The 27,397-nt window shown below is 34.0% G+C and overlaps 2 protein-coding genes across 4 annotated transcripts in view; both read right to left on the bottom strand.

Moving 5' to 3' along the window:
- LOC128549572 (uncharacterized) overlaps positions 1-27,397 on the bottom strand; it is a 372,750-nt gene that overhangs the window by 277,371 nt on the left and 67,982 nt on the right. The gene's annotated exons all lie outside the window — the stretch shown is intronic.
- LOC128549571 (uncharacterized) lies at positions 85-27,112 on the bottom strand. The gene is made up of 7 exons (XM_053526543.1): positions 27,072-27,112; positions 26,862-26,903; positions 14,308-14,353; positions 9,264-9,793; positions 8,869-9,041; positions 2,853-3,404; positions 85-2,571 (listed from the first exon to the last, which is right to left on the bottom strand). Exons 4-7 carry the CDS (start codon positions 9,553-9,555, stop codon positions 2,215-2,217), a joined length of 1,374 nt encoding a protein of 457 aa, XP_053382518.1. The 5' UTR covers positions 9,556-9,793; positions 14,308-14,353; positions 26,862-26,903; positions 27,072-27,112; the 3' UTR covers positions 85-2,214.

The following is a 27,397-nucleotide window of genomic DNA, read 5'->3' as shown; positions in this document are numbered from 1 at the left end:
ACGAGTTGATACGCTTACAAGTAAAAATATGGGAACGCATGGATTGGGAGAGATAACTGGTAAGAATTTAAACAGAAAACAAACCAATATTACAATGAATTTAATATTATAAACATGGTTATATCTAGACAAGAAAAAGCCTGTAGTACAACTTGAAACATTTTTTCATGCTGACAGATATAATGCTTTAAGGTATTAGAGCACTAATAGTAATGTTTACAAAATGGCCTTTGCTTGGCATTTTCTGAAAGGTAACCGTGTTTTGCACTATTTTGCAATTTTTAAACAACTTTTACCGTGCCGTTTTTTATAAATTTTGTATAACTTATGGTATCTCCTCAAGCTCAAGTAGAGACAAATTTCAACGTGATAGCCACTATCCAAAACGTTTGCAGAGAACTCACTTGACCATTAATTTTAATAAAAGAAACATCAAACTATTGGTAAACAATTATAAAATACAAAATAAAAATGTCAATATCCTTTTTTCTATCATGGTGCCTCAAGCAAAAGGATTTAAATAAGACAGAATTCATACTTCAACATTGAAAAAATAAGGTCGAATGCTGTGTTTCTGTTTTGAATTTTGCTTACTCCAGTTAAAAATAATCTTAGGGCAGACGTAAAACCTACCTAAATTTCTGCCACAGTATATAATCTAAGAGTGAAAGCAAAATAGAGAACTTTCACCTCGTGTAACTCGATATATTTAAAAATGTGTAACTCTACCCCTTCTGTTTAAGTAGTAAATTCACTTTGAGCACCAAGAAATCACTTATAAGATTCATCTTTTTCCATTTTTGTACACGAAATCAATAATAAGTCTTGAAAGAAGTAAAAACTTATAAGAAAAAAAAGGAAAATAAGGGGAAAAAATTGGTCCCAGTAGGGCTTGAACCTACGAATTGCAGTAAAAGTAGGATAATGGTAGGAATTGAATACTCTTCAAAAAGGAGGTTCTCTATTAGTGATCTAATACTTTAAGCAGTACTAAACTTAAAATAGAGGACAAAAATTAAAAATTGATAGTTGTTTTTCAAAAAATAACCTACTTTATCAAAACTGCTTATAGCATTGCCTAATCATTCATGTTGCTGTTTACAAAATTCGTGCAGTTTCACGATATCCTTTTAAAACATATAAAGAGTTAGAATTTTGAGCACGCTATTTGCTATAGTATATAAAAGTTTATATGCTTCTAAATATTTTACGAAAAAGGAGTGTGCACATGATGACTTGTCCTGCCTAATAGGTGTTCATTCTATCGAGACCTTTGACATTTGAACAAGGTACTATGTGGATTGCTCACATAAATATTGACTATTTTTTCCATTATTTTTGATGATAAGGGAGATGTACCTATTCTTAACAAATCAATATACATTAACATTTATGCAATATTAATATGTTAACTCACAAAAATACTTGATAATAAGGATTTTAATGTAAACAAAAACTACTATATGATTATACATAATTATTGCTGACATGCATATTTTAGAGACTGAAAAGGAGCAGTATGTACAGTTATTGTGTTCTTTCTCAGCCTTCGGCAAAGAGAAATTCAAACATTTTGAACACATGACTTTATATAAATTATCGTGTTAAATTATAGATTGCGAGTAAACCACGAGAACATATAGCTGTTGGACGCTTTACTACTTTTAAACATTATATAGTTCAGACATTTATACGCGTCCAATGGTTATTAATGAAATAATGTCAAGCATGCAACATTATTGTACAGTGTATTGTAAAGCAATCCAATTACATGATCAATTTCTATGAAATCAATGTAAATAATGACATTTCTGTTTAACTGTTGTCAGAACAAATAAATGATATTTATTTTCGACTCATTCATAAAATGTTCCCTTAGAATAAACGAAACATGATTTTTGAAGATAGAAAGAAGACAAATCATGATACTTTTAATATGACCTTTTATACCATCTGCATACGCAAATTGAGGTGGTGAATATGTCTCAAACACACAAACTATATGAAATATAAGCATTTGATTTATTTATAATGTGACTTAAAGTAATGTATATGTTTTACCTAATATGATATTTTATCACATTTTATTACCGTGCCTGCACAGGGATTGTTCATTTCGTTCCTGACATTAGGGATCGTCGACAAAAGAACGTTTACAAAACACAATTCCGAAAATGATTTCTGTAAAAAATAGTGTTTTTTTTTTAACTAATTTTACTGATCATTGCTAACTCCCTGGAGGGAAAAGGTACCACCTGTCTTCATTTGTAAACGTTCGACGCCTTTCTGTACTGGAAAGGCGATATATGTTCTTTTCACATTGGGATCTTGAAGTGTCTTTGTGTCACTATTCGAACCTATCAGCATTGAAATAACATGGACGTGTTCGTCATCAAGATCATCAGCACAAACTATGGCACCACTATCACCTTCAGCAGCCATTCGTTTGGATATATTTCTGTCTTCTATTTGTATGTACGTCTCGGTCGCATTTGGATAGCTTAACTCTGGAATTTTTATTATTCCAAGTCCAGGTTTCGACGCAGATCCCCACAAGTGGACTTGAAGATCCTATTGTAAGATAAATTATATAGTAAAGTATTAGACTTTGTTAGGAACATATGTGTCTCGATTTCGTATAAAGATTTTAACCAGTTCGATCAATACACGAAAACAAAACATTAACTCACCTTGTTCGAAATTGATAAATTTATCATAACTTATAGTTTCTATTAGGCAGTTTAAATAGAATAGATTAATTTTCTGATTATTATGCATTCAATATTTAAGTTTGATTAATTTGATAAAAAATGATCATAGAAATCTGTAAATTATCAATAGAATATTATTGCCTGTAAATCGATAGTTGCTGGTGAATAAAGCCTTCCTGGGAGTGGAGTGTTTTCTGAATTCTTGAACTCAACTTCACATTGTGGGACATGATGGTCGTGTATTTTAGCAGCGGCTATATCATAGCTTCCGGCTTGTAATGTATCTTCTAATATCTCTCCCAGTTCGGTCATTTTTCCATTCTCACCATCGACATACACTTTTGCAATGCAGCCATGTGCAACGTGCCGAGAGAAAAGAGCACATGAAGAGGTTTCTTTCTCTTTACTGAAGGATGCAAATCCCCCAAGAGTTCCTTTATGGTATTCAGTTCCTTCTTCGGTTTTAGGAATACTTATTCCGGCGCCTACACGTTTATATTCTGCCACAGACTCGGAGACGATGTTTAATTTGATATCATTAATACCATGCTTTTCTAAGAACTTTGTTATCCGTTCCTTGCGATCCATAGTTTCCTTTTCACCGGGAAGTCTTTCAACATTTACATTAAATGTGCTGTGACTATACCCACAACCCCGTATTGTTTTATCAAGGTCAAACAGCTTTTCTGTAATCTGAAATAGCATGTCAAACAAAAGTCTTAGTTGAACTTAGAAATAATAGATAAAGCGAAGAACAACTCCAGACATATACTTTTACTTTAAAACTAACATGTTTCGTCCATTTGACTTCATTAGAGTATAATAACAAAACAGAATGACGTCATAGGAAAGTACGACTTAAAAGACGTTACCCATTTTGGCGTAATATTCATAGTATAGGATCAAAAATAAATACTTATTCCCTGCAAAAATTGCAAAGGAAAAATAATATTAATACAGGCAAGGAAAACTAACAAACATGCAAAATACATTAGGAAGAATCTGTTTGAAAAAAATGAAAGACTAAAATAATATTTTAGCATTCATGCTATAAGGCCAGGTTGTATTCAGTGTATGAATCCAACGAGTCTCTTTAAAGAGTCTAAACCAGTCATTTTTACCAAGTCGATAGGCATGAAAGAAAAATTCTTTGTGAACATTTCTGATGTATTTGTCGCAAATATTGTAACTTACACTTTTTGCATGTGATTAAATAAATAAAATTTTCAGACATGAAATTAAGATTTTGTTTAACATCAAAAGTTTTTAAATTTTGAGAGCTTGTAAACTGTGCAGAATCAGTGATATTACCGCAATGAGAACACCGTGTTTTACTGCATCTAAGAACACCACCATTAACATCCAGAGACATCAGGCTACTGTGAACCGGGATATCACTAAGATTTGTAGGTCGTTTGTAGGCAACAATTGGTTTGCATTTGGCCAGGTTGCGTACACTGCGTTTCTCAGATATTTCAAAAAGCCCCCAATATTTATTAAGGATCTGACCAATGTTTGGTAAGGATGGGTTGTATTACAAAAACAAATGGGATAATATCGTCTGTGTTCTGCCTATGATTGGTCATGGCTTCTTCGGCTGACAATACTGATGCCTTAGCTAAAGCATCATCAAGGATATGGCTTGGATCATTACGATTTTGGATTTTTTCGCAATTTCTCCAATTCTTTGTGAACAAATTATCATTAGAAGTTAGACGCCTGTACCGCTTAGCTTGGCTAAATGGGATCCATTTCTTGCATAAAAGAGGGTGACAGTGTGAAAATTCAATATATTGATGTGTATTGGTTGGTTTTTCATGAACAGAAAAACAAAAATTACCATCTACTGTTCTACCAATATTAACATCAAGAAATGTAGCTGTATCTCTTAAATAACTGTGGGTGAATTTTATATTGGGATGGACATCGTTTAAACTGTCAATTAATTTAAGTAGACCCGCTTCACTGTGTTCCCATATAAAGAAAATGTCATCAAGGAAGCGTAACCAAAGCGATGGCTGAACAGTACTATTAGCTAGGAAGTCACTTTCGAGTTTACCCATAAAAAAGGAAGCATATGTAGGAGCCATACGTGTGCCCATTGCAGTACCTAAAATTTGAACATTATTTTCATTATTGAACTGAAAATGGTTTTTAGTCAAAACTAGTTCAATAAGCTGACATATATCATTGACTGACTGGTGTGACAAGTATGAATGAGCTTTGTTCAAATATGCACAGCAAGCCTCTATCCCGTTATCGTGCGGAATATTAGTGTATAAGGATGAAACATCCATAGTGACCAAAAATGCATTAGGGGAAATGTTAGGCATAGACCTTAGCTTTTTAATGAAGTCAGAAACTTAGAAACGAATATAAAATCACAAATATATAATGAAATGGCGTTTCAGGTCTAAAATGAAGATTTCTGCTCTAGACAAGGAAAGATTCAGATTACACACAGGCACGGAAAAGGCAGCTCAATACCAATCACACGCTGTTACTTCTTTGAATTAATACTTTATTGATAACCTAAATGTCATTTATATGTTATACAAATATTACCTTGTAGCTTGACTCTCTGGCTGCATTTTTTTCAAAGATTGCATTTTTTAAAGTAAATACTTAGCCTCCAAAACACATTTTATTTTATGGCTAAACCATACAGCCAGGTGAACGTTGGCACATGTAACCCTAGATTACCCCTGTTAACAGTTAAGTTCTGGGCACCCTATGAATTGTAAGAAAACTAACTATCCTGCCTAATGACAAGTTCTCCTAATTTGTTATGGTTAATTTGAGGGAGGGAGAGAGAACATCTCAGATTTTGTTGTACATGTAGTCTTGTTGGTCATTTAAAATTCACCAGAAATGTAAGTCAAAACATGATCTTTCATATGAATTTTCAGAAAGTTCAGAAAATAATCCCTATAGAAAAGCAGTTTAAGTGTATTGAAAAACAAAAAGAAAGTAAATTAAGACAGCTTTTGTTTCTTGGAGAAAAAAAGAACAGTTGTGGTTAACAAATGGGCACCTTTTCGGCATTAACATTTCGGGTAATGACCAAAGCGAAATTTATTGTAAAAATAATGCAAGAAAGCTTTAAACAGTAAACATCACTTATAAGGAACAGCTTGGGACCTCTAAAAAATATTCCTTATTATCGAGGTTTATTATATCCGTATAGCGAACTAGTTCCTTGTATCCGAGGTTTGTGTAACAAACACAATTTATATAGCGAAAACTATTTGACTGACGGCTATGTGCTCACGCTACGGGCCGACCCATAATCTTTATGTGAGAAAGTTGCGAGTCTAGTACCGGTCGGTTCTTTCCTGGAAAGATAGTAAGGTAAACTTCCTGCATGTATTTGACTGACCGTAATGTGTGTTTATTTTTGTCGGTTATTTCTATCTTCTTTTTTAAAAGAGCGCTATATTATGACTGTAGGATAAATTGGAGTTACTCCCCTTACCTTGCTCGACTGCATGTTATGTGAATTGGCATCAATACTAATATAAAGTAAATGTTCATTTCTTTAATTTTACACATGCTAGACAACGGCGCCTCACATACGGATTAAACTGTTAATTAAAACTATAGTTTAGCTATTGTCCATTTTAGCACCTGCTATATTTTTACAACTGGTAATTTGGTAAACTGGACTGTTTGCCATTGTAATCACTCGTAATTAGCACATATATTTATGATATTTCCATCGTGATGAAACTAAACTAATAATAACCAATACTGAAAGCCCAAGGTTGTCGACCGTGACCGAGACTGATTTTCGTTTACTATTGTTAGCATGAAATATATGTAGCTTTCAAACATAATATTCTACTATCGTCTAGTATTTGGAAAATGTTCATGATGATATTATATATATCTTTTTATCGTATCCGTGAACTAACAAACTAAAGATTATAAAAATTAAAGGATTTGTGTTTATTCGTGTGCATGAAAGCGCGTAAAATTGTCGATGTTACTCTGACGTCTCAGCGATTATCCTGTTTATTTCCGGTTTTCAATAATTTTTATTCTTTATTTCTGTTCGTTATAACCGAGGGTTTTTCCATTGAACTTCATACTTTCGGACTGGAGAGAGGTTCCTTATGACCGAGTGTTCCTTATAACCGAGTTCGCTATAACCGAGGATTTTTACATTGAATACAAAAGGAATTAGATCGGGAAATTTAACGGGGATGTCAGTCACAGACGAGCCATTGTGAAGGATTTCCGAGCAAAGTGTCACTGATTTCGGCAGTCGTCGATAATGAAAGTAGTTTAGAATCTCACAGAGTTTATATGTCTATACACTATTTAATTTATTTTTGTCAAAACTACGGAATCTTGTTCGTGCCAATTTCATTCTTGCCTAACCATCACGCGAATTATCGCCTTGTCCAAAAACATATACTCAACACGGCTATTGTTGGACTACTGACTTTACGGTTGATCGACTGTTTTTAATTTAAAACGTAAAGTTCTTCAAGTGTAATGTGGCATAAAGAAAACAAGTCAAATTTATAAATTCAAGTTTATTGTTAAAAAAGAATACCCCAGTTACACATCTGGATAGTTTCTTTTGCGAGATTAAAAAATCCTCGCGAATTTTTTGAGTCGATAATCATCGTCTTAATTTCCGCATGTCTTTCTTAATTCTCGTATCGGGAAATTGAACTTCCGCTTAAATAATGATACATACTTGAGAAAATTAATAAAAACCTCGCATTGTCGCACTGTCGCTTAGGATATATATATATATATATATCGTAAAATTATAAAATGACTTCACACGCTCGCTTAGTTTTTCTTAAATTTTAATATAAAAGTCACAAACTAGTTTCGCCGTGAATGGCTCATCAGTGTATATATATATATATTTTTTTTTTTGCTAATTGATCGATATAATTTTTCCCAGGTATGCATCAATACACCGAAACAAATTTCTAATGATAGTATCTGTCCTTGTTAGCGGTGTGATAGAAATTTTCATCCAAGGTACTATAGTAAGAAATAACCCCTAACACCGGGCGACAATGCGAGGTTTTACTAATTCTCGCAACTATGTATGATTATTTTAGAGGAATTTTAATTTCCAGATGCAAAAAAAAAAAAAAAATAAGACAGACATGCGAAATTTAAGACGATAATTATCGCTCTAAAAATCCTCGCGAGGATTTTCAAATCTCGCATGTATATATGTTTTGGAACAAAGCGACAATGCGACAGCTATCGCATTTTCTCTTGTTGCTAGGGGAGAATTAAAGTGGCACAACAGGATTCCGAAAAAAAACAATGTCATTTGAACTCAAAATATGTAACTACCACAGATTACGTAAATAGTAAACTTTATATTATGACATGTTTTCGTAAATGTACTTTACTTAATGATGGATTTCTGTCTGCAGCCAGTAAGACTTACGACTTTAAAATAATGGATATTTGAACATTTTCTTAACTGAAAATTCGTCTTTGAAACATGTAACAGACATTTCATATATCATCAATTATCCACCACAGATCATATTCTTATCTGTTTCTACACTTCAATGTTTACTTCAACTTGGTTATCCGTCATCAGTTACTAATGAGGGTACCGACATGGCGTCTTCTGTATGGACTTGTATAGGAAAAATTCTTTTAAAATATTCTTGTCTGAAACTGCAAGGCTTAGGCTTTTGATATTTGATATGTTGCATTGCCTAGTGGTCCTCTACCAAGATTATTTAAATTATGCCCCTGAGTTGAAAAGAGGCCATACTCAGGGGGTCCCAAGCTTTACATAAACTTATATTTACATAGATTATATAGGAAAAATTATCTTTTTGCCTGAAACTGCAAGGCCAAACTTTTGATATTTGGTATGTTGCATTGCCTAGTGGCCTACTAACAAAATTTTTCAAGTTATTCCCATGGGGTGAAAAGAGGCTCTGCCCTGGGGTCTCCAGTTTTACACAGACTTATATAGGACAAAACTTTAAAAACTTCTTGTCTGAAAGTTCAAGGTCTAGGCCTTAAAATACTTTGTATCACTGCCAAAGAAGCACTCATTTTGCAGACTTAGTTCTTTCTTTTTAGTTCAAAAATTTATTATATTCTAACGGTGAGAAGTTAAAAAGACTAAAATGTGTTTTCATCAAAAAAGCACTACCTCTCTACTAACTCGTTTACGTTCAAATCCGGGGACGTCCATGCGCTTGTTTTTTGGCAAAGTGCTCCGATTGAAAAATGCAAACATTTCCCCGAGCAGTTCCCTTGCTCTTTCATTGCGTTGTGATTCCATTTCACTAAAACTCGATTTCATATTTTCTTTTGATTGGTTAGCTGGAAAGAAATATAAGAAAAACAGATTAGATTAAAATATAAAAAAGTCTGCAGGATAGTCGTCAATTGAAACAAATGCTACATTTCTTCTTTTAATCAGCCTTAGACATGCTAGAACTAAGGCATATTGTCGTAATATACAAACAAGTCAGTTGTGTTTTAAGATATATACTAAGTATATTTGAGGTCACTTTATACGTATACATGTACCTGTAAACATACCTTGAAGAGGGTATAATTGCTTCAATGTTTCACATTTAACGGTGAGTATTTCGAACACAACACTCTCGAGAAGGGAGCTTATTTCAAGTATAGCCCTCTGCAGTTCGAACTGATGTGACTGTTCAACGAACGGCTTTTCAGCCACTGATTGTAGTACGACTACAAATATTTGCTCATGTGATAGATCTTCCACAAGCTTCACTCCTTCTTCGTCAATAAATATCCCAGAAAAAAATTTGTTTAAAGAAAATGACTCGTCTGGCATATTCCTCTTAGATACGTGAAGACGCATCGTTCCCTTCTTTTCTAAACTGTCGCCTCGCACTAGCAATGACTTGGGATCCAGTTGTTCTACACTGCTGTCTATATATATGTCGATCTCAGATAGATATTTTCCCTTTTGTTGTTGATTATGCCATTGAAAATCGTCTTCAAGTTTCGAACATCTATCCACCAGATCTCTAATTATTTCTTGAGACTTGTACACTCTCGGCCAGTTTTTAACTGACGCAGTATAATGAAGCAATTTTCTGAAAGATATGGTGAACACACAGAACGACTTTGCATGAAAGTTTTAACAATTATGAAAAGTTGATAACTATTCGAAAACTTTGAAAATAAAACGAAATAAAGGATTATTTATCTAATTGATTTCTAACTAGTAAATATTATATATTTTTAGTATATCGTGTTTCAAATCACCTGTTTGAATATATTTATATTCATCTTTGTCGGTATTATCTGTATACTAGTAAGTTGTATGGCTGCTCAATAATGTTAGATCAGATTTGCATTGTACGGGGATACATCTACTTCAAATGACTGACTTAACAACAATTAAGATTTATTATGTATATATGAATATATATATATATATATTATATCTAATTAAGTCTTTGTTTGTCGTATATAATTTAAATCTCTTTAGTTCAGAGTTGACAATTGTCTAATTTCTTAGTCCCGAGTTCCGAACTGCAAAAGGAAAATATTTTGAAATTCTGGAATGTAATTATAAATTTTGAAGACAATTTTGCAATTCTTGATTCAAACTTCTAACTTTCAGATATTTTAATGTCAGGCACATCTATTCCAATAGAAAAAATCACCTTTTTACCTTTTTAAAATACAAATGAAACATTGAGATAGTTCTGCAGAATGACTCAGTTCTGCACGTTTGAAAGAAATATTACCATTCTATAATATTGAATTTAATTTAGTTCTTTTCTAACCGAAGAAACATCAGCCAATAAAAAAGAAATGGCTGTAAGCTGGATCTTTCCTTAGACTATATTGAAAATGGCGGTAAGCTTGAACTTTCCTTAGACTATTTTGAAAATGGCTGTAAGCTTGATCTTTCCTTAGACTATTTTGAAAATGGCTGTAAGCTTGATCTTTCTTTAGACTATTTTGAAAATGGCTGTAAGCTTGATCTTTCTTTAGACTATTTTGAAAATGGTTGTAAGCTTGATCTTTCCTTAGACTATTTTGAAAATGGCTGTAAGCTTGATCTTTCTTTAGACTATTTTGAGAATATTGATCATCCGGATAAAGTTAGCAACGGGTTTCTATGGGATAACACACCTTTGATGACATTTTCGTAAATACAAAAAGTTCCGCAATATATATTCTAAAGCCCAGCTTTTTACTAACCTTGCAGTAATTGTTGTAGGAGGAGACTAAGTAATTAAAAATGCTACTCTAGACTGTCTGTCAACTAAAGATAGCTTGCTTTCAATGAAGAGTCTAGGACAAAATCCCCCCTGGACAAAATCCCCCCTGCTATTTTCAATCTACCTGGACAAAATCCCCACTGTGAAATTATCAAGGTGGACAAAATCCCCCCTGTGAAAATAACAAGTAGGACAAAATCCCCCCTATGATAATTTTTTGAGGTGGACAAAATCCCCCTTGTATCTTGGTATTGTTTCAGGGAAGAGACTACCCTCAGAAGAGACTACCCTCAGAATTGGGATTGGTGAAAACTGCAGATCTAAACCAGGTTTGAGATCAAGTCCCAATGATTAAAAACAGAAACATTTTTACCTTTTTATTTCAGAATGGAAACACATATACACATACAATCAAAAACAATTACAGCACATGTTTAATGCACTTTCTTATATTATTTAAATATCAAATGGAAATGCATTCTATTGTGTAACAACTTAATTACATACATAGCAAGCACTGTAATAAACACATAATTATAAACATTGAAAACATGGATCAGATAATTATCACCTTTAATGACTGTCAGTTTGGCAATCTACTTTTATTCATCTTATATGGAATGTCTTTCTTGTATCACTTAAGCAATTCTAATGCAATTGTGATCTTTGAAGATTTCTTTTTGGTATAAAAATAACCATCAAGACTTAGTTTCACTAAACCTTTGTTACTTTTTACTACTTCCATGGTTATGAGTTTAGTTATGATGAAGAATATAGTTATCCCATTGTATATACTTTACCAAAATAATATTTGAATGAATCCTGCCATACCAAACTTTGAAAAACATCGGGTGGTAAATGGATAATGAATATACTACTTAAAGGCAAACCAGTAGTACATTAATTGATAATTATTTTAATTATTGATTGTTTTAGTATAATGACTTGAACAGTTGTCAAATTAAATATTCTGTGGTTTAAGACAAACTTTTCCAACACAGATATGCAAATAAAATATTTCAATGTGAACCATCCATTACTAGAAATTATTATCTAAGTACAATAAATTTTGAAGTAGTAATAACAGACAAAGCTAAATGGTGAAATAAACATAATAATGAAGAACTTGCAATGAAAAAATTAGTGTATATAAATCCGTGAAAAAACAACAACAGAACTTCATCTTTGAATTTGGAACACCTAAAAGTATTTAAATCTTGAACCCCAGTTGTCTTGAGGGTCAAGGGTGTTTTACAGCTGAACTATTAATGAGGGGGATATTTAACAAATAATCAAGGCCTTCGAGTGGTTTATCGTCTGATTTACCACGGTTCAGAGTTTAGATGCGTAGGAATTGAACCACGAGGGCGTTAGCCCGAGTGGTTAAATACTGAAGCATCTGAACGATGAACCGTAGTAAATAAGACGATAAATCACAAGAAGGCCTTGATTGTTTTCATTCTGACATGCTCATTGATATATTTTAATAAATATTATGCTGGACTTCATTTACGCGATGAGTAATGTATCGGACTTTAAGCAGCAATTTGACGTCATAATTGACGTCATAATGCTCTCAGGCGTCAACCGTTGTTTATCGCAGAATATACAGAGCTTGATTTTCTTTTTTGTGCAACTGGAAATCAAATCGAGCCATTTTAGAATTTTGGTTAAATGGGGATTTTGTCCACTTCAAAAATTTATCATAGGGGGATTTTGTCCTACTTGATAATTTCACAGGGGGGATTTTGTCCACCTTGATAATTTCACAGGGGGATTTTGTCCGGGTAGATTAAAAATAGCAGGGGGATTTTGTCCAGGGGGTATTTCGTCCGTTTCCCTTCAATGATTCACAAACAAATGTTGAATAAGAAATAGCCACTTTCATATTTTGATGCTTACAAAGTAATATTGTCAGTGTTTTCTGCGTCTATTATAGATTCAAACTATAAAAAATCAAAGCTGAGACTAGCATTCCTGATATGTAATATATTTATTTATTTGGGTTTTACGACGCACCAACACAGTATATGTTATATGGCGCCAAACAGGACTACAAATTTTGGTTCCACATCTCAGTTACATCGAAATAAAAACTTGAGGTATGGAATCAAAATCTGCATACCTGCTGGAATCACAGAGTTACTGCAAAACCAAATGTTAAGACCCTATTAGTCGCCTCTTACAGTCATGCAAGGGTATCCTGATATATACATTATAAAGTAATTTGAACAGTCAAATTTCAAAATCAAACATTCATTGTTTTTTTTCTGTCATTCTGAATTGCCTATTAATTGAAATATATACGGTATAGAAGAATACACGTTAGCATGTATTGCTGTGATAAGGTCGTAAAAAAGATAAGCTATTTGATATAATTTAGTGGTTTGTATTTCTGTTCTCTACATCTTGACTTAAAAACTGTTTTAAAAAACATGAAAAAAATACTTCAAAAATGATTATGATATTCTATTCGATTTCAAATTTTTAAGAACTATCAAAATTTACAACGTACTCTAGGTGTCAAATCTATTGATAAATGAAGCCATCTGCTTAACAGGTTTATTGATAAAATTATCAACGTGGGAATTGTTTGCCTTCTGAATTTCTCCAGGGTTCATGTTCTCATTACCTCCTCCCGGCAAAGTAAAATAAAGAATTTTGCAGTTGGTTTGAATTATTTTTCGAAACAAACTTAATATTAATTTATGTTTTCAAAAATAATTCTTTCAATCGATAAAATATATTTCAATGTGTATTAATACATTTTATTTAGAATTTTGCAAAAGGGCTCTCAGATGTGAATCATGTATTATTTGTATAAAAAAAAGCCCCAGGGCCATCTTCTTGCTTTTATATGAGAATTGGGGGTTTAATTAAAACATTGTTGTACATTTATCTATTTTGAGCCATACTGCCGAATAAAATGTATGGGTACGGATGTTACATTTTCTTACATTTCGCTATAAAATCAATAGGGGTCCGTACAGGACTGCTTATTTTACGTTTTAATTTTGAATGTTTTTATATCAAATCATTGTCACAAATGTGTTTAAGAAAGGCATCAGTGTTGTCTCTTTATCACTTAATACAAGGTATTTTACATAGTTCCGGCAGCAATTATGCTATCCGTGTAACAGGTACCAATCATTATTCAAGGTTTCTTGGATAAATGACTTTATCAGGTCACTTCCGGTTTATTAAACGGTAGAACAACCTTAAAAATACGGGATATAGAGGAAGAACGATGAAATGAAATTAATTCGATCATGACATCCAGAGGCAAAAACAACAAATGCAAACTAGTTAAATGAGTACCTCGTCTGAACCATTTACTGCTACAAGAAATGATACTTATTAATAAATTATCTCACCGCTTTGTTCCTTGGTCTGTATTTGCATCTTTATTCCTTGTTGCGTCTCATGAAATAAATTTAATAATTATCATCACAATTGTTATAACAAATAATGGGAAAAAATGATATACTAAGCTAACCGATGACACCATAACAGAAAGAAAATGTCACTGTATATGTTACACCCTACCCCTAGTATTCTGTTAGATCTATGGCCATCAATGGGAAAATATACTAATCTATTTCCATTATGAATTTCCCACCTGAAAATTGCTTTTCGTAAATGAGTACAATACATATTGAACAAAAGTTAATTTGTGTTGCTCCATGTATAATTCACATTTTCTCAAAAGACGGTTTGTGTATAATTTAGTGTACTTTCGTCAACGTTAAAGCGAAAATCTAGATGAACAACATTTAACAGTTAATAATGTCACAAACACAATTATATAAGCATTCTATGTATAAGTTATAATAGACTTACATACTTTTATAATAGTAATTCTCTCTACTACATACTAAGTATCGGTACAAGGTTAGGGCTGTAATATTAATTATAATAATAAATCTCGACCAAAGCTGAATATTTTCGTTGATTACTATGGTTATAATATAATAAGAACGGAACTTAGCATTGACAAAAAACAGTCTTTCTTAGAAAACTACAGAATTAAGAGAGATGTAGGTGGAGCGATATTAAAGATTAAAGACATTGATATAACTGAGATGTACATAAATGCAGTCAAAACGTTTTGATTTCTCTATATATGTGTAAACAGCGTGGGAAATATTTTCATTAGAATAAAAATGTATTTCAAAACAGCAGAGTGTTTGGAGAAGCAGTACACTGTACGCTAACTGAGTTTATTGCTCTGATTGTATCGTACTTTCTGCAGTTGAAAAAGAGATTTTTTGTTGTTGCCAGCTCTCCACAAGGGCATAGAGGTGTTGAAATCATATTATTTGACAAAAGGTAATCAGCAAGTAGGTACAGTTTGTAACGGAGACGGGCGTAGAGAATCTGCATTCGCCGCTTACATGAAAAGAAATATGATGACACATCATCGTTTACTGGCACAAAGAGGTTGTCTTTTAAGGGAGGAAAGAGTTGGCGCGTTATGAAGTGATACTGGAAGTCCATTATAGGCACTAGTAGTTGAAGGAAGAAAAGCGTCATATTATTTTGATGATCGTGTTCTTGATACTCTAAAATCCTAATTGTTTCGCAGTTTGTGGTTTGTTTCGTTGTGAACAGTTTGAACCAAACTTGTAGAAAAGTGTAAGTTTATGTTTATGACGCCTGAACTCAGTGTCCCATCCAATCTTATATAAAAGCTTTAGTATAGAGACTAGTACCAGTGATAATTCGAGTGGCTCCATTTTGGACTTTTTCAAGAGTGGCGCTTTGCGCACGAATACAACTGGCAAATACAACATCACCATATCTAAGGCGTATAAAGGACATATATATGGTTTACAGGGAACGCAGATCAAGACAAAATTTGAGCTTTCGCATGACGTTAATACGTTCATGCGTTGATAGCTCTTCTCCGCCGTATAGTCAATATGACTATCCCATTTCATATTGCTCGAAAAGAAGAGACACAGATGTTTGTGGTTGGACACATCTTGGATTTCTATATTGTTTATATATACAGTAGGTTGTGGTCTAATATTTGGTATACGTGAAAGAATAAAAGCCTCAGTTTTGCGGCGGTTGAATTTAACCAGCCCTTGGGATGCCCAAATTGAGATTTTCCGGAGTTTGGAGTCAAGAATGTTCTGCAACTGATGCTGGATCTTCCACAGTGGTATAGAGACTAGAATCGTCAGCGAATAAACGTATGTTGGCATTTATATCAACGAAAGTGTCATTAACAAAGATGAGAAAAATTTACCCTTTGGGTACACCTGTTCGTCTGACTTCGCTCAAGGAATGACTACTCTTTGTCTCCTTTTCCTCAAATAGGACGATACCAACCAATAAGACTACCTGTAATGCCAAAGCATGTCAGTTTGTGAAAAGCCTTATATGCCTTAAGTAATCGGTAAATAACCTTACTGATATCACAGAATACGGCCCGGACCTCCTTTCCAGTATTAATTGATTCGGGGAAAAAGTTATACAAATAAGTACGTTGGTTGACAGTAGAATCTTCTTGCACGAAACCTGATTGAAATGAAGTAAGGAGGCTGTGTAAGGATAGGTGGTTGTAGACATGCTTGAAAACTGTTCTTTCAAAAACCTTACCTATTGTATATAGAAGAGAAATGGTACGATAATCCCCTGTCAGAGCTCGATCACCAGATTTGAAAATCTGCCTCACGAAATCTTTCTTCCATGCTTCAGGATATTGATAAGTTCGTAGAGACCGATTATAAGAGATTGGATAGAGGTGTGGCTAGCTGTACAGTTAGTTCTTTGGGAGTTCTATTGTTTATAGTATCGGGGCCAGATGCTTTACCAAGAGACAAAGATGTTAGAATGGATTTACCTCTTGTTGGAGATGTACTAGATCTAATTGTTTCTAACAAAAACTGTGACGTTTTATCGTCTTCAAGAGATGGCGCATTGGCTTCATCTAGGATGGTCTGGTCGCTAAAGAAGCTGTTAAGAATATTGGCTGTGGTTTGCTTGTCTTGAGCTAGAATGTCTCCATCTGCTAAAGGTGGAATTTTAGAGGAGACAGAAGAAGATTGCTTTTAAGATTTTATGCAGGACCACCGTGACTAAGAAAACCTAGAGTCAGCCTGGAGATTGTTTGCAAGTTTCTGAACATGGTTGGCCTTGTCAATCCTGACTTCAGAGACAGTCTGGTTACGCAAGGTTCTAAATTTGGACAAGTGAGCTTCATTGTTGGTGTTTTTGGCGTTTTTATATGCTCTACGTCTGCGTCATATAAGAAGCTTTAAATGTGTTGAAAACCGTGGAGGGTCTGAATGAAGAACAGTAATTTGTTTATTCTGAATAATCATTTTGGAGATATTAAGAATAGTATCAAAAAAGTTAGTAGCATATGTGTTTATGTCTGTATCTTTAACGTCTTCCCAGTTCACTTCTGCTGCCTCCCCTCCTCTCACCGGTGTTGTTAGTTACGTACCTTTGTCAAAGAGCCAGATATGTCGTTTAAATGTCTATGAGAGTAAGATGGCCAATGATAGGGCGTTGTCTGATCAAGACAAGGGTCGCTTACTCCAGACATACTGATAAGTATTTGGTTAGTCGTTAGAATGATATCGATCAGGGAAGTAGAATGTTCTGTAAAGTATGTAGGTCCGGATATGCATTGAGAAAGAGAATATTGCTGACAAAAAGTTGTTATTTTTCTAGAAGTAGTAGGGTTTTGCAGGTTGATATTAAAGTTCCCTGTGAAAATTATATCACTTATATCTGAATAAACAGCCAGATGTACGGAGTCTTCAACTTTGGAGTGTGTGTCAGCATATATATTAGAAGGTCTATAGAATACACCAAAAAATATGTTTACTTGCTTTGATACGTTCAATCCATTCTGTTCCTTGAGTTTCCACATCTTCCCTACGTATAAAATGAAGTGTGTTTGTAACTAATAAAAGAACACCACACTGACTATCGCTGCTTCTGTCCTTCCCATCTGTTCGTGGAAAGTATCAAAAATTAGATCGTTTTTTCGGACAGATTCATTCAGCCATGTTTCAGAAAAAGGAAAGGATATCAAAATTACCTAACTCAGTGTAACGAGTGTCTATTTGTGTCTAATGCTTTGCACGTTAAAATACATGAAGGACAGGTGCTAGAAGAAGTAGATGTTGATTTTGATGAAACGGGTCCTTAGTTCGGGTGTACATCTCCAAGTAAACAGACCAGTAGATTGAAGAAATCAAGTTATTGTTTATTCGTAATGTAACAAAGGGAATATAAGACGATCTGAGAAAAGAGTGTACAGGTAAGAATATGAAAAAGGAAACAGTCATTGTCTCTACTCCATTTGATTTAAAACAACAATTGATTCATAACTCATTATACTTCCGTACGAATAACAACACATGCGCTTTATTCACCTGCCCCATGACTGCTACCGGCTGCACTCCATTTCAGAATGGACAGAATGAAATACACAATAGTCCCCAACAAGTTTATTCTTACAGAACACAACGCGATAATATCGATAAGTATGCTATTTTTTCTCTTCGTAAAAGTTGCGTGATAATGCATTGTACTTCACTGATCAGGTTAAGTCTAAATGAAAAAAATAACATCGAGATATATTTCTACAATCTCAGTACATGGCTGAAAGATCTCATCTAATTGTTAGTTTTTTCTAGCTGATCCATCTAAGCAATGCGCACTATTTCTGTGACCAGGTCGTCACTCCCGTCCATTGGTTCCAATTTCTTGAATTTTACATATATGGTACCGTCCCAAGACCAAGCCCTGACAAATTTCATAGATTTGACGAGCCTTCTAGCTTCAAACAGGAAATTTGAATGTTTGAGCGTCAAATGCTCACTAATAAAATTTCCTCTGTAACCGAGTCATTCGTCTTTGAGAGTTGAACGGACGTTTCATGTAGAGGCGTTGTCTCGCAATATATGTAGTAAATTTGCATAATATGTTTTAGGTATGTTGGTTTTTGTTGTTGTCGTAGCTTGACGACAGTTGGCTATGTCTGATAAGGACATTTTAGCATAATTAACAGCCTTGCAAATGTCTAAGACGATATAACCTAATCTTCCAAAGGTGTTTCTTTAATACTTGATATTCGTATTGTACTTGATATTCGTATAATATTGCGTTTCGCATACTGACTGTCAGTATCTTATTGCATTTCAGATGTTTTCAGTCTATTGCAAAGGTCATGATTTGCCTTCTTTAGTGCAATAGTTTCTTCTTCAAGATGGTTGATTCATTTGGTAAGATATTGTGTCCTCAAAGTTTGCTATAAGTTGCTCTCTTACTAAGTCCCGCACTAAGTGAACTTTATCCGGATACACTGCGACAGTTACAGAAGACGATGGCGAACTATAGAGTCTTTGCTATAATTTCAAATCAGAATCTGAAGGTAATGAAGGTAATGATTGAAGTCTCTTTTCAGTATCAGGTGTTTGGTCATTCGAGTTCGTAGACATAATATATGATAAACATTACACTTCTACTTTGTCAAGATTTCTATCGCGGACAGTATGCTTCTCCAAGGGAAGCTAATGCAAGATCAAGGCAAGGAAACTAAGCATTTCTCTGTTTGAGTCATGATTTGCATTCAGTATAAAACGTTTAAAGAAATTCAGTCCATGGAAAAGAACAGGACTTTGAAGTACCATTTTGTCATGTTCATAGTCAAGGACAGTTGCAAAAGTGTCTTTATTGACAAGGGGCAAAATCTAACTTATGGATAGAATTTCTTCTTTAAACTGTCTTTCCTGAGAGAGAATTAACTCAAATACATAAATATAAGATAAAACGAACCATAGATATCCAGTTTTGGTCATAAATAGCCTGCCTTGAAAGTAGGAAATTACTTAAAAATCTATTTTCAAGGAAATATTATTCATGCTGCTTTATATAAATGCCCGATTTGTACTACACATCCGTACTGATTCAATATTTGCATATATATATACTCAAAGCTCTGTTTTAATGTCTCACAATCAGTGACATTTTAGCTTTTTTTATTTTATTGGGACCGGAGATACTCAAATCTCTGTTTTCATTTCTCACAAATCAGTAGTGAAATTTTCGTCTTTTTAACTATTTTGGGCCAGAGAAGCTATATTTTCTCTCTCTGAACGTTAACTAGATCTCGGGGATAAATTGAATATATAGAGAGTTTGCATTAAGGGATATAATTAAATTCAGAACAGTTGAATTACCCATATTTAGGATATAAGTTTGCATTATGAATTAGTAGAGATAATTTGTACGAACTAAATCACCACCACAATATTCCAGACAAATTACGGCAAAGCGCCTAGCAGTACAAACGTACACGCACATGCAACATCAAGTCCACTAACGCAATAAGATAAGTCTCGATGTTGCTTTATATATACGCCCGAAAATACTACACATTAGTACTCGTTCAACATTTGCATAACATAAATACCGGAAAATTTTATATTGAAATTATTTCACAAAATAAAATCATTAAAAGCAAGAGACAACCGGCAAACTTGAAACAACTACTAACAAAGGCATCATTTCCAGAATCGGCAAGGAAACCAGAAATAAAGCAGTGTGGAAAGAAAAAAAATGTGGATTGTGTAATTAACTGATAGAAGGAGGAAAGAAGTACCACTTCAGAAATGGTCGTTTATTCAATATAAAATATTCCAGTACTTGTAAAATACAAAATGTCATATATGCTATGAAATGTTCTGGATGTTCAAATATATATTGGAGAAACTGTCTAATTTAAGAAATCGAGTAACTCTTCACAAATAACATACTACTCAAAATTTGATAAGGGCCACTTTTGTAATTTGTAACTAGTATTGTTGGGGTTAACACGCTGAACACTTTATGATATATTAAGTTTTGTTTGTATTGTTTATTTAATAAAATCGATTAGTTAGTCATCTGTGTTGAATTATTGAACTAGAACATGAGTGTAAAGTTATCTAAGCGGGAAAACTTGAAAATTCGTAAGTAGGCGGAAATTTGTAAAAGTGATTTTTTTCCAAATGCTGCATGGAATAAGTTTCAATATCTTGTGTGGTGTCCATGAGCATTGATTACAGCCTGACAGCGCCTGGACATGCTGTGAATTAGCCGGTTGATCTTTAATTGTGGAATTCTGTTCCACTCCTCTTCTAAAGTAGCACGAAGTTCAGCGAGGGTGACCGGCTGCACAGAGCAACAAGATATGGCCCTCTGAAGCATGTTCCAGACATGTTCAATTTGATTAAGGTCCGGGGATCTTACAGGCCAAGGCAAGTGCCCGATTGTTTCACGTGCAAGGTATTGGTTAGTGAGGCGGGCATTATCCTGCATTAGAATAAAAGATGGACCCACTGAACCTGCATACGGGCGTACATGTACGTCAAGAATTTCGCGAAAATACCTTTCTTCTGTTAAGGTACCGTTATCAACAATATGGATGTCAGTTTTGCCATTAATACCTATTCTTCCCAATACCATGACAGACCCTCCATCATATCGGTCGTGTTGAGAGATGCAAGCAGGTGCAAAACGTTCATTTGGTCTTCACACTCTGGCACGCCTATGAAGTCTAGACTAAATCTAGACTCCTGAGGTAAAAAAAACTGGAATCCAATCCCGGGGTCTCCATTGCACATGGTCACGGGCCCAACGTAGGCGTTCTCTGACGTTGTTATTCGTCAAAGGAACACGAATGGCAGGACGTTTTGCGTTCATACCAGCATCATGCACTCTATCTCTATTCATTATTGTTTGGGTAGATATCCGTACATTTGTTGCATTCTGCAAGCTGTTTCGAAGGAAGTAGGTTCTGAAAACGATTGTGCCTGGCCTGAACAACAATATATCGGTCTTGTGCATGTGGTGTACACCTAGAGCGGCCACCACCATGTAAATGTGCTACATTTCCTTTGATTTGGAAACAATTCCACATGCGTTGAACAACGCTGTGAGACACATTAAATGTGCGGGCAACCTGCCTCTTGGACACGCCTGCCTGCAACATATCCCCCCCGCCCCCCATTCATCTCATAAGGTGTAAGCCGCCTTCTTATGTTTTGATTCATTGTATTAAATGCTCACACAAACGCTGAATTGCAATGTTTTAACAAGAACACACAAATTCAGACATGTACACTCAGTATACATGGCGTCAAAATCTCGATTTTCGAGGTTTACGAAGTCCCCGTGCTTCATGTGTCGCCATACGTGTACAAACCAATAATTCTATATATGGCAATAAGGTCAACACTATAAACTTTATTTTGGTTTAAATAAATGTCCATGCACATCTTATTGATGACGCTATCAGTGGCCCTTATCAAATATTGAGTAGTATATAAGGAATCCGTAAAACGCTCTTCTACCAGTCAGTCGTCACTACACAGAATCTGCCAGTTTATAAATTACATGACACAGACATATCCAAAGAACTGAATGCAAAATAACGTATCAATAAATACATAGAGACGTCCCTTGACAAAAATTCAAAAGAGTAACGTCCCCTATTGCAATGAAGCGACGTCGTTACCAAGCGACGTTACTAACGTCAACAGTACATATTATTCCTGAATTAGAATTATTAAATATGTAAAAATTAAAGGCATCTCTATTCATCTTTTTTCCGCTATATATGTATATACCGTATAATTTTAGTTTTAAACTTCGCTTGATTGATTTCTAAATTACTGAATAAGTTACCACAGTTTTTACAGTTATTTTCATGATGAATAGATTCTTATTTGCATTGCTTAGTTGTTTCTGCCGAATGTATAAATTCAAATAGCGTTATGTTAAACTTTTGTTTTTCACAATATACATGTATTGATCTATTTTGTACGACACTGCAGTAGTATGAATTTAATGAATATTATTAAAATCATTTTGTTAATTTCTTTGTTCATATTTTGATAGTAATTATAACGAATAACTATATATATATAAATAACTGAATTTCGAAGATGCATTGAATATATAGAATTACCAGTAGTTTGCATTAAGGTATATAATTAAATTCAGAACTCTTGACTTTCCCATAAGTGACATCCGCTAGGAAACAAGTTAGCATTGTAAATTATTTTATAGTTGAAAGAATTTGTATGAGCTAAATCACCAGTGACTACAATATACAAAACAAGAGCTGTCCGTAAGACAGCCAATCTCGACTATTCGAAATATTGTCCCAGAAGCAGGAAAATATTACCCAAAATGTTACATATCAAAAGAGTTTTAAGTTCAAAAGGGGTCATAATTTGACCAAAATGCATATCATAGTTATGGGACTTGCTGCTATCAACTACTTTTATAACCCCGAAGACATATGTGAAGTTTCAATTCAATATCTGCATTAGTTTTGGAGATAGTAACTTGCATGTAAAACTTTAACCAGAATTTTCTAAGTCCAAAAGGGGGCATAATTTGCCCATAATACGTCAGAGTTATCGGACTTGACCCAGTGAGGCTGGTAATTGACCTAGAAAAAGAAAAATTAAGTTTCAAATCTATATTTCCTTTTAGTAATAGCTGTATGTACTTGCACGCAAAACTTCAACCAGAATTTTCTTAGTCCAAAAGGGGGCATAATTTGGCCAAAATGAAGGTCAGAGTTATGGGACTTGCTGCTATCAACTTGTTTTATAACCCCGAAGACACATGTGAAGTTTCAATTTAATATTTTCATTAGTTTTTGCATGTAAAACTTTAACCAGAATTTTCTAAAGTCCAAAAGGGGGCATAATTTACCCAAAATACATGTCAGAGTTATGGGACTTGACCGAGTGAGGTTTGTAATTGACCTAGAAAAAGGAAAACTAAGTTTCAAATATATATGCCTTTTAGTAATAGCTGTATGTACTTGCATGCAAAACGTTAACCATAAGTCCAAAAGGGGCCAAAATGAATGTCAGAGTTATGGAACTGGCTGCTATTATAACCCCGAAGACACATGTGAAGTTTCAATTCAATATCTGCATTAGTTTTGGAGATAGTAACTTGCATGTAAAATTTTAACCAAAATTGTCTAAGTACAAAAGGCGGCATAATTTGCTCAAAATACATGTCAGAGTTATCGGACTTGACCCAGTGAGGTTGGTAATTGACCTAGAAAAAGAAAAAATAAGTTTCAAATCTATATTTCCTTTTAGTAATAGCTGTATGTACTTGCACGCAAAACTTCAACCAGAATTTTCTTAGTCCAAAAGGGGGCATAATTTGGCCAAAATGAAGGTCAGAGTTATCGGACTTGCTGCTATCAACTTGTTTTATAACCCCGAAGACACATGTGAAGTTTCAATTTAATATTTTCATTAGTTTTTGCATGTAAAACTTTAACCAGAATTTTCTAAAGTCCAAAAGGGGCATAATTTACCCAAAATACATGTCAGAGTTATGGGACTTGACCGAGTGAGGTTTGTAATTGACCTAGAAAAAGGAAAACTAAGTTTCAAATCTATATGCCTTTTAGTAATAGCTGTATGTACTTGCATGCAAAACGTTAACCATAAGTCCAAAAGGGGCCAAAATGAATGTCAGAGTTATGGAACTGGCTGCTATTATAACTCCGAAGACACATGTGAAGTTTCAATTCAATATCTGCATTAGTTTTGGAGATAGTAACTTGCATGTACAAAAGGCGGCATAATTTGCTCAAAATACATGTCAGAGTTATGGAACTTGACCCAGTGAGGTTGGTAATTGACCTAGAAAAAGAAAAAATAAGTTTCAAAGCTATATGCCTTTAAATGATAGATGTATGTACTTGCATGCAAAAACTTAACCAAGGTGTGACGCCGACGCCGACGCCAGGGTGAGAAGAATAGCTAGACTATTCTTCGAATAGTCGAGCTACAAGATCCGCTAGGAGAAATATTTCAAAAACGGACAATGGTAGAACCTGTCGAACCACTTACAATGTATTTTCCAAAAATGCAGGGTATTATGGACAACACAAAGTAAATACACGGTGTCAGAGGAGGTAGAAAAGATCAAAAATTTGATTAAGTTACATTTACTTTATATATTCTTTCACGAAATGAGCTGCTGTTTCAGCTAAAATACGAAACATGGAATTATTGGTATGTTGAAAATATAAATTGTGTTTAATAAATGAAAAAGCAACATAAACAGCCTTCTTCAACCTTTAATTTGACTTTCAATAAACCTGCTCTTGAATTCAAAATCTTCTTAATTCCAATAACAGATAACATCATTGGGTTATTATTACGTAAAACGTTCGCGCATGAAATTATACGGAAAAGGCAGCCCATTATATTATTGCACCAGTATTGCTAAGGATACCATAATGAACTTTTTTCTTTTTCATATACAAACATTTAATATATTGTGTTGAGACATTTTGTTTCATTTTTTTCTGGTTTTAGAAAGACTTCTTGATTTAAGCATCAGGACCAAGACGTTTGTTGCCTACATCTTATGGACTTAACAAATTTGAAATGGATAATTATACATTGTAACAAATAATAATACTTGGGAGTTCAAACAAAAATATTAAAATGAAAACAAAATATGATATAATTGATTTTTGCGAAATCATAACCTCATCTACGTTTGGTAAGTGTTCTATCTATCAATATTCACATCTAATAAGATAATTTTGAAAAGATCTTCAACAAAAATGTATTTTGCATGACTACATTTTGAAAATTGCATTAAAGTGGTATTAACGCGGGGTGGTTAAAACGTTCCAGAAAAATAATATCTGCCATGTGTTTACGAATCAGATAAAAATATCCGTCCCGAGGGAACCTGCGCATTGGGCGGTAATGAGGCTTGCGCAGGTGGCCGAGGGACTGATATTTCCATCCGATTCGTAAACACATGACTGATATTTTTTCTTGCATATCGTATACATGTTAGCATTTTATTCTGGCAGATTATTTTTCTTGCATACCATAATTTACAAATAATAGGTAGAAATACTTTCTTTGTAGCACTCTTTCTTATAGTAGAGCGCGGGAAATTAACGTCCGTAAGCAGAAGTGACGTCATGATGTTTTGCCTTACGCATTATAACACAGTTCCACTTTAGTTTTACCGTTTGTAGCGTAACGTTATGTTCTTACGGTAAACTACCTATTTTGGATCGAGAAATATATTATAAGGAACGGAGAGAAACTATCAAGGTATCTGCTTTTTTCGTATTTTTACATAAACAACATATCATCAGAGCATGAACCACTAATTGTCATTAACAGCACGAGAGTCATCTTGCATGGGGGTTCCAGACGGGTTTAGCAGGTATGGGTAAAATCACCAGAAACGCCAGTCCGGTGTGCAATAAAAATCATAAGGCGTTAGATTGAAACGCAGAAGGATACAATCTTACATATGCATGGAACTTTTTTCTGATAGGAAAACACACAAAAAAAAAATTGTTGACTGATTGAAAGTTTTCTGAACTAATGTTGATTCACGTAGGGATCAATCACTGATATTACTCCTGTACATGATTATTTTTCTTTCCTTATAGTATGTATAGTTTCATTGTATATCTTCTCAGTTCAGTATAACAGTATAACCATCTCTACATGTTTAAAATCTTATGCGTTCCATATCACAGAGAACAATGCAGATATTCATTAATTTAAAGCTTATCCGGAAATGTTAAGCGCTTCCAACGAAACATAAAAAAGCAAGTTTTACGAGAAGAAATGGAAATCACTTCATTTAAGTACTCCAACATATCTTTGGTTTAAATTTGTATTTTATATAAAATCTTTAACATTCTTCACAGCTATGCTCAAGGTCTGTCAATTTGCTGACACAATTTTGAGATTCTTATTGACGTTACTAATCCTGGTTAGATTTTTCTGCATGACGTTTTCTAAGCGCCAAGGATGTGTTAAAATTATACGTTAAAATGATAACTTAATGTTTATTTATTGCATATCATCAACAGGTTTCCAAACGAATATACCTGTAACACAGAGTTCCTCTCCCAGTTCATGTCGTTTCTCTTCTACAAAATAGAAAGTACAATTTATAAGTAATTTACAGTACAGAAAGAAACAATTCAAGAAAATCCAATGTATGAAGTGAATGTTTACAAAACGTATATATAACACAATTCATTCTAAACATAACTTACTTACCTGTACAAAGTTAAAAAGTGAAAGAAATGTAATACCCGAAGTTTCTCTTTGTGTTCCCTCTGATAACGACCTCGGTGTTCCTAGAAAAAAACAAAAATTTTCAAGATGAAAAAAGGTCAAGTTTCATTTCCAACTATGACTAATCGTTAGAAGTGCTGAAGACTTGAAAAATTGCTTTTATTATAAACGGACAGTTAACTGTACATGCGTTAATAACAATTTTTTTGCAGTTGCTAATATATATTTAAGTGCTAACAGGCTGGTCATTTCGACTTTTGTTGTTGAACGAATTCCAACATTAACCTCCTGGTCTGGAATAAAACGTAGGTAAGGAAATGAAAAAAAAAAAAAAGAAACATAG

Source organism: Mercenaria mercenaria, chromosome 16, assembly GCF_021730395.1.
Source record: "Mercenaria mercenaria strain notata chromosome 16, MADL_Memer_1, whole genome shotgun sequence".
Lineage (NCBI taxonomy): Eukaryota > Metazoa > Mollusca > Bivalvia > Venerida > Veneridae > Mercenaria > Mercenaria mercenaria.
This window is presented reverse-complemented; position numbering and strand designations above follow the sequence as displayed.

What these genes read in the sequence shown, in the direction of transcription:
- LOC128549571 (XM_053526543.1), bottom strand. Translation starts at nt 9,555, where the DNA reads ATGCGTCTTCACGTATCTAAGAGGAATATGCCAGACGAGTCATTTTCT. An exon ending in GTAAACGAGTTAGTAGAGAG is followed by an intron (nt 3,405 to 8,868) that starts GTAGTGCTTTTT and finishes ATGCTATTTCAG; the next exon opens with ATTACAGAAAAGCTGTTTGA. An exon ending in CAGCAACTATCGATTTACAG is followed by an intron (nt 2,572 to 2,852) that starts GCAATAATATTC and finishes ATCTTACAATAG; the next exon opens with GATCTTCAAGTCCACTTGTG.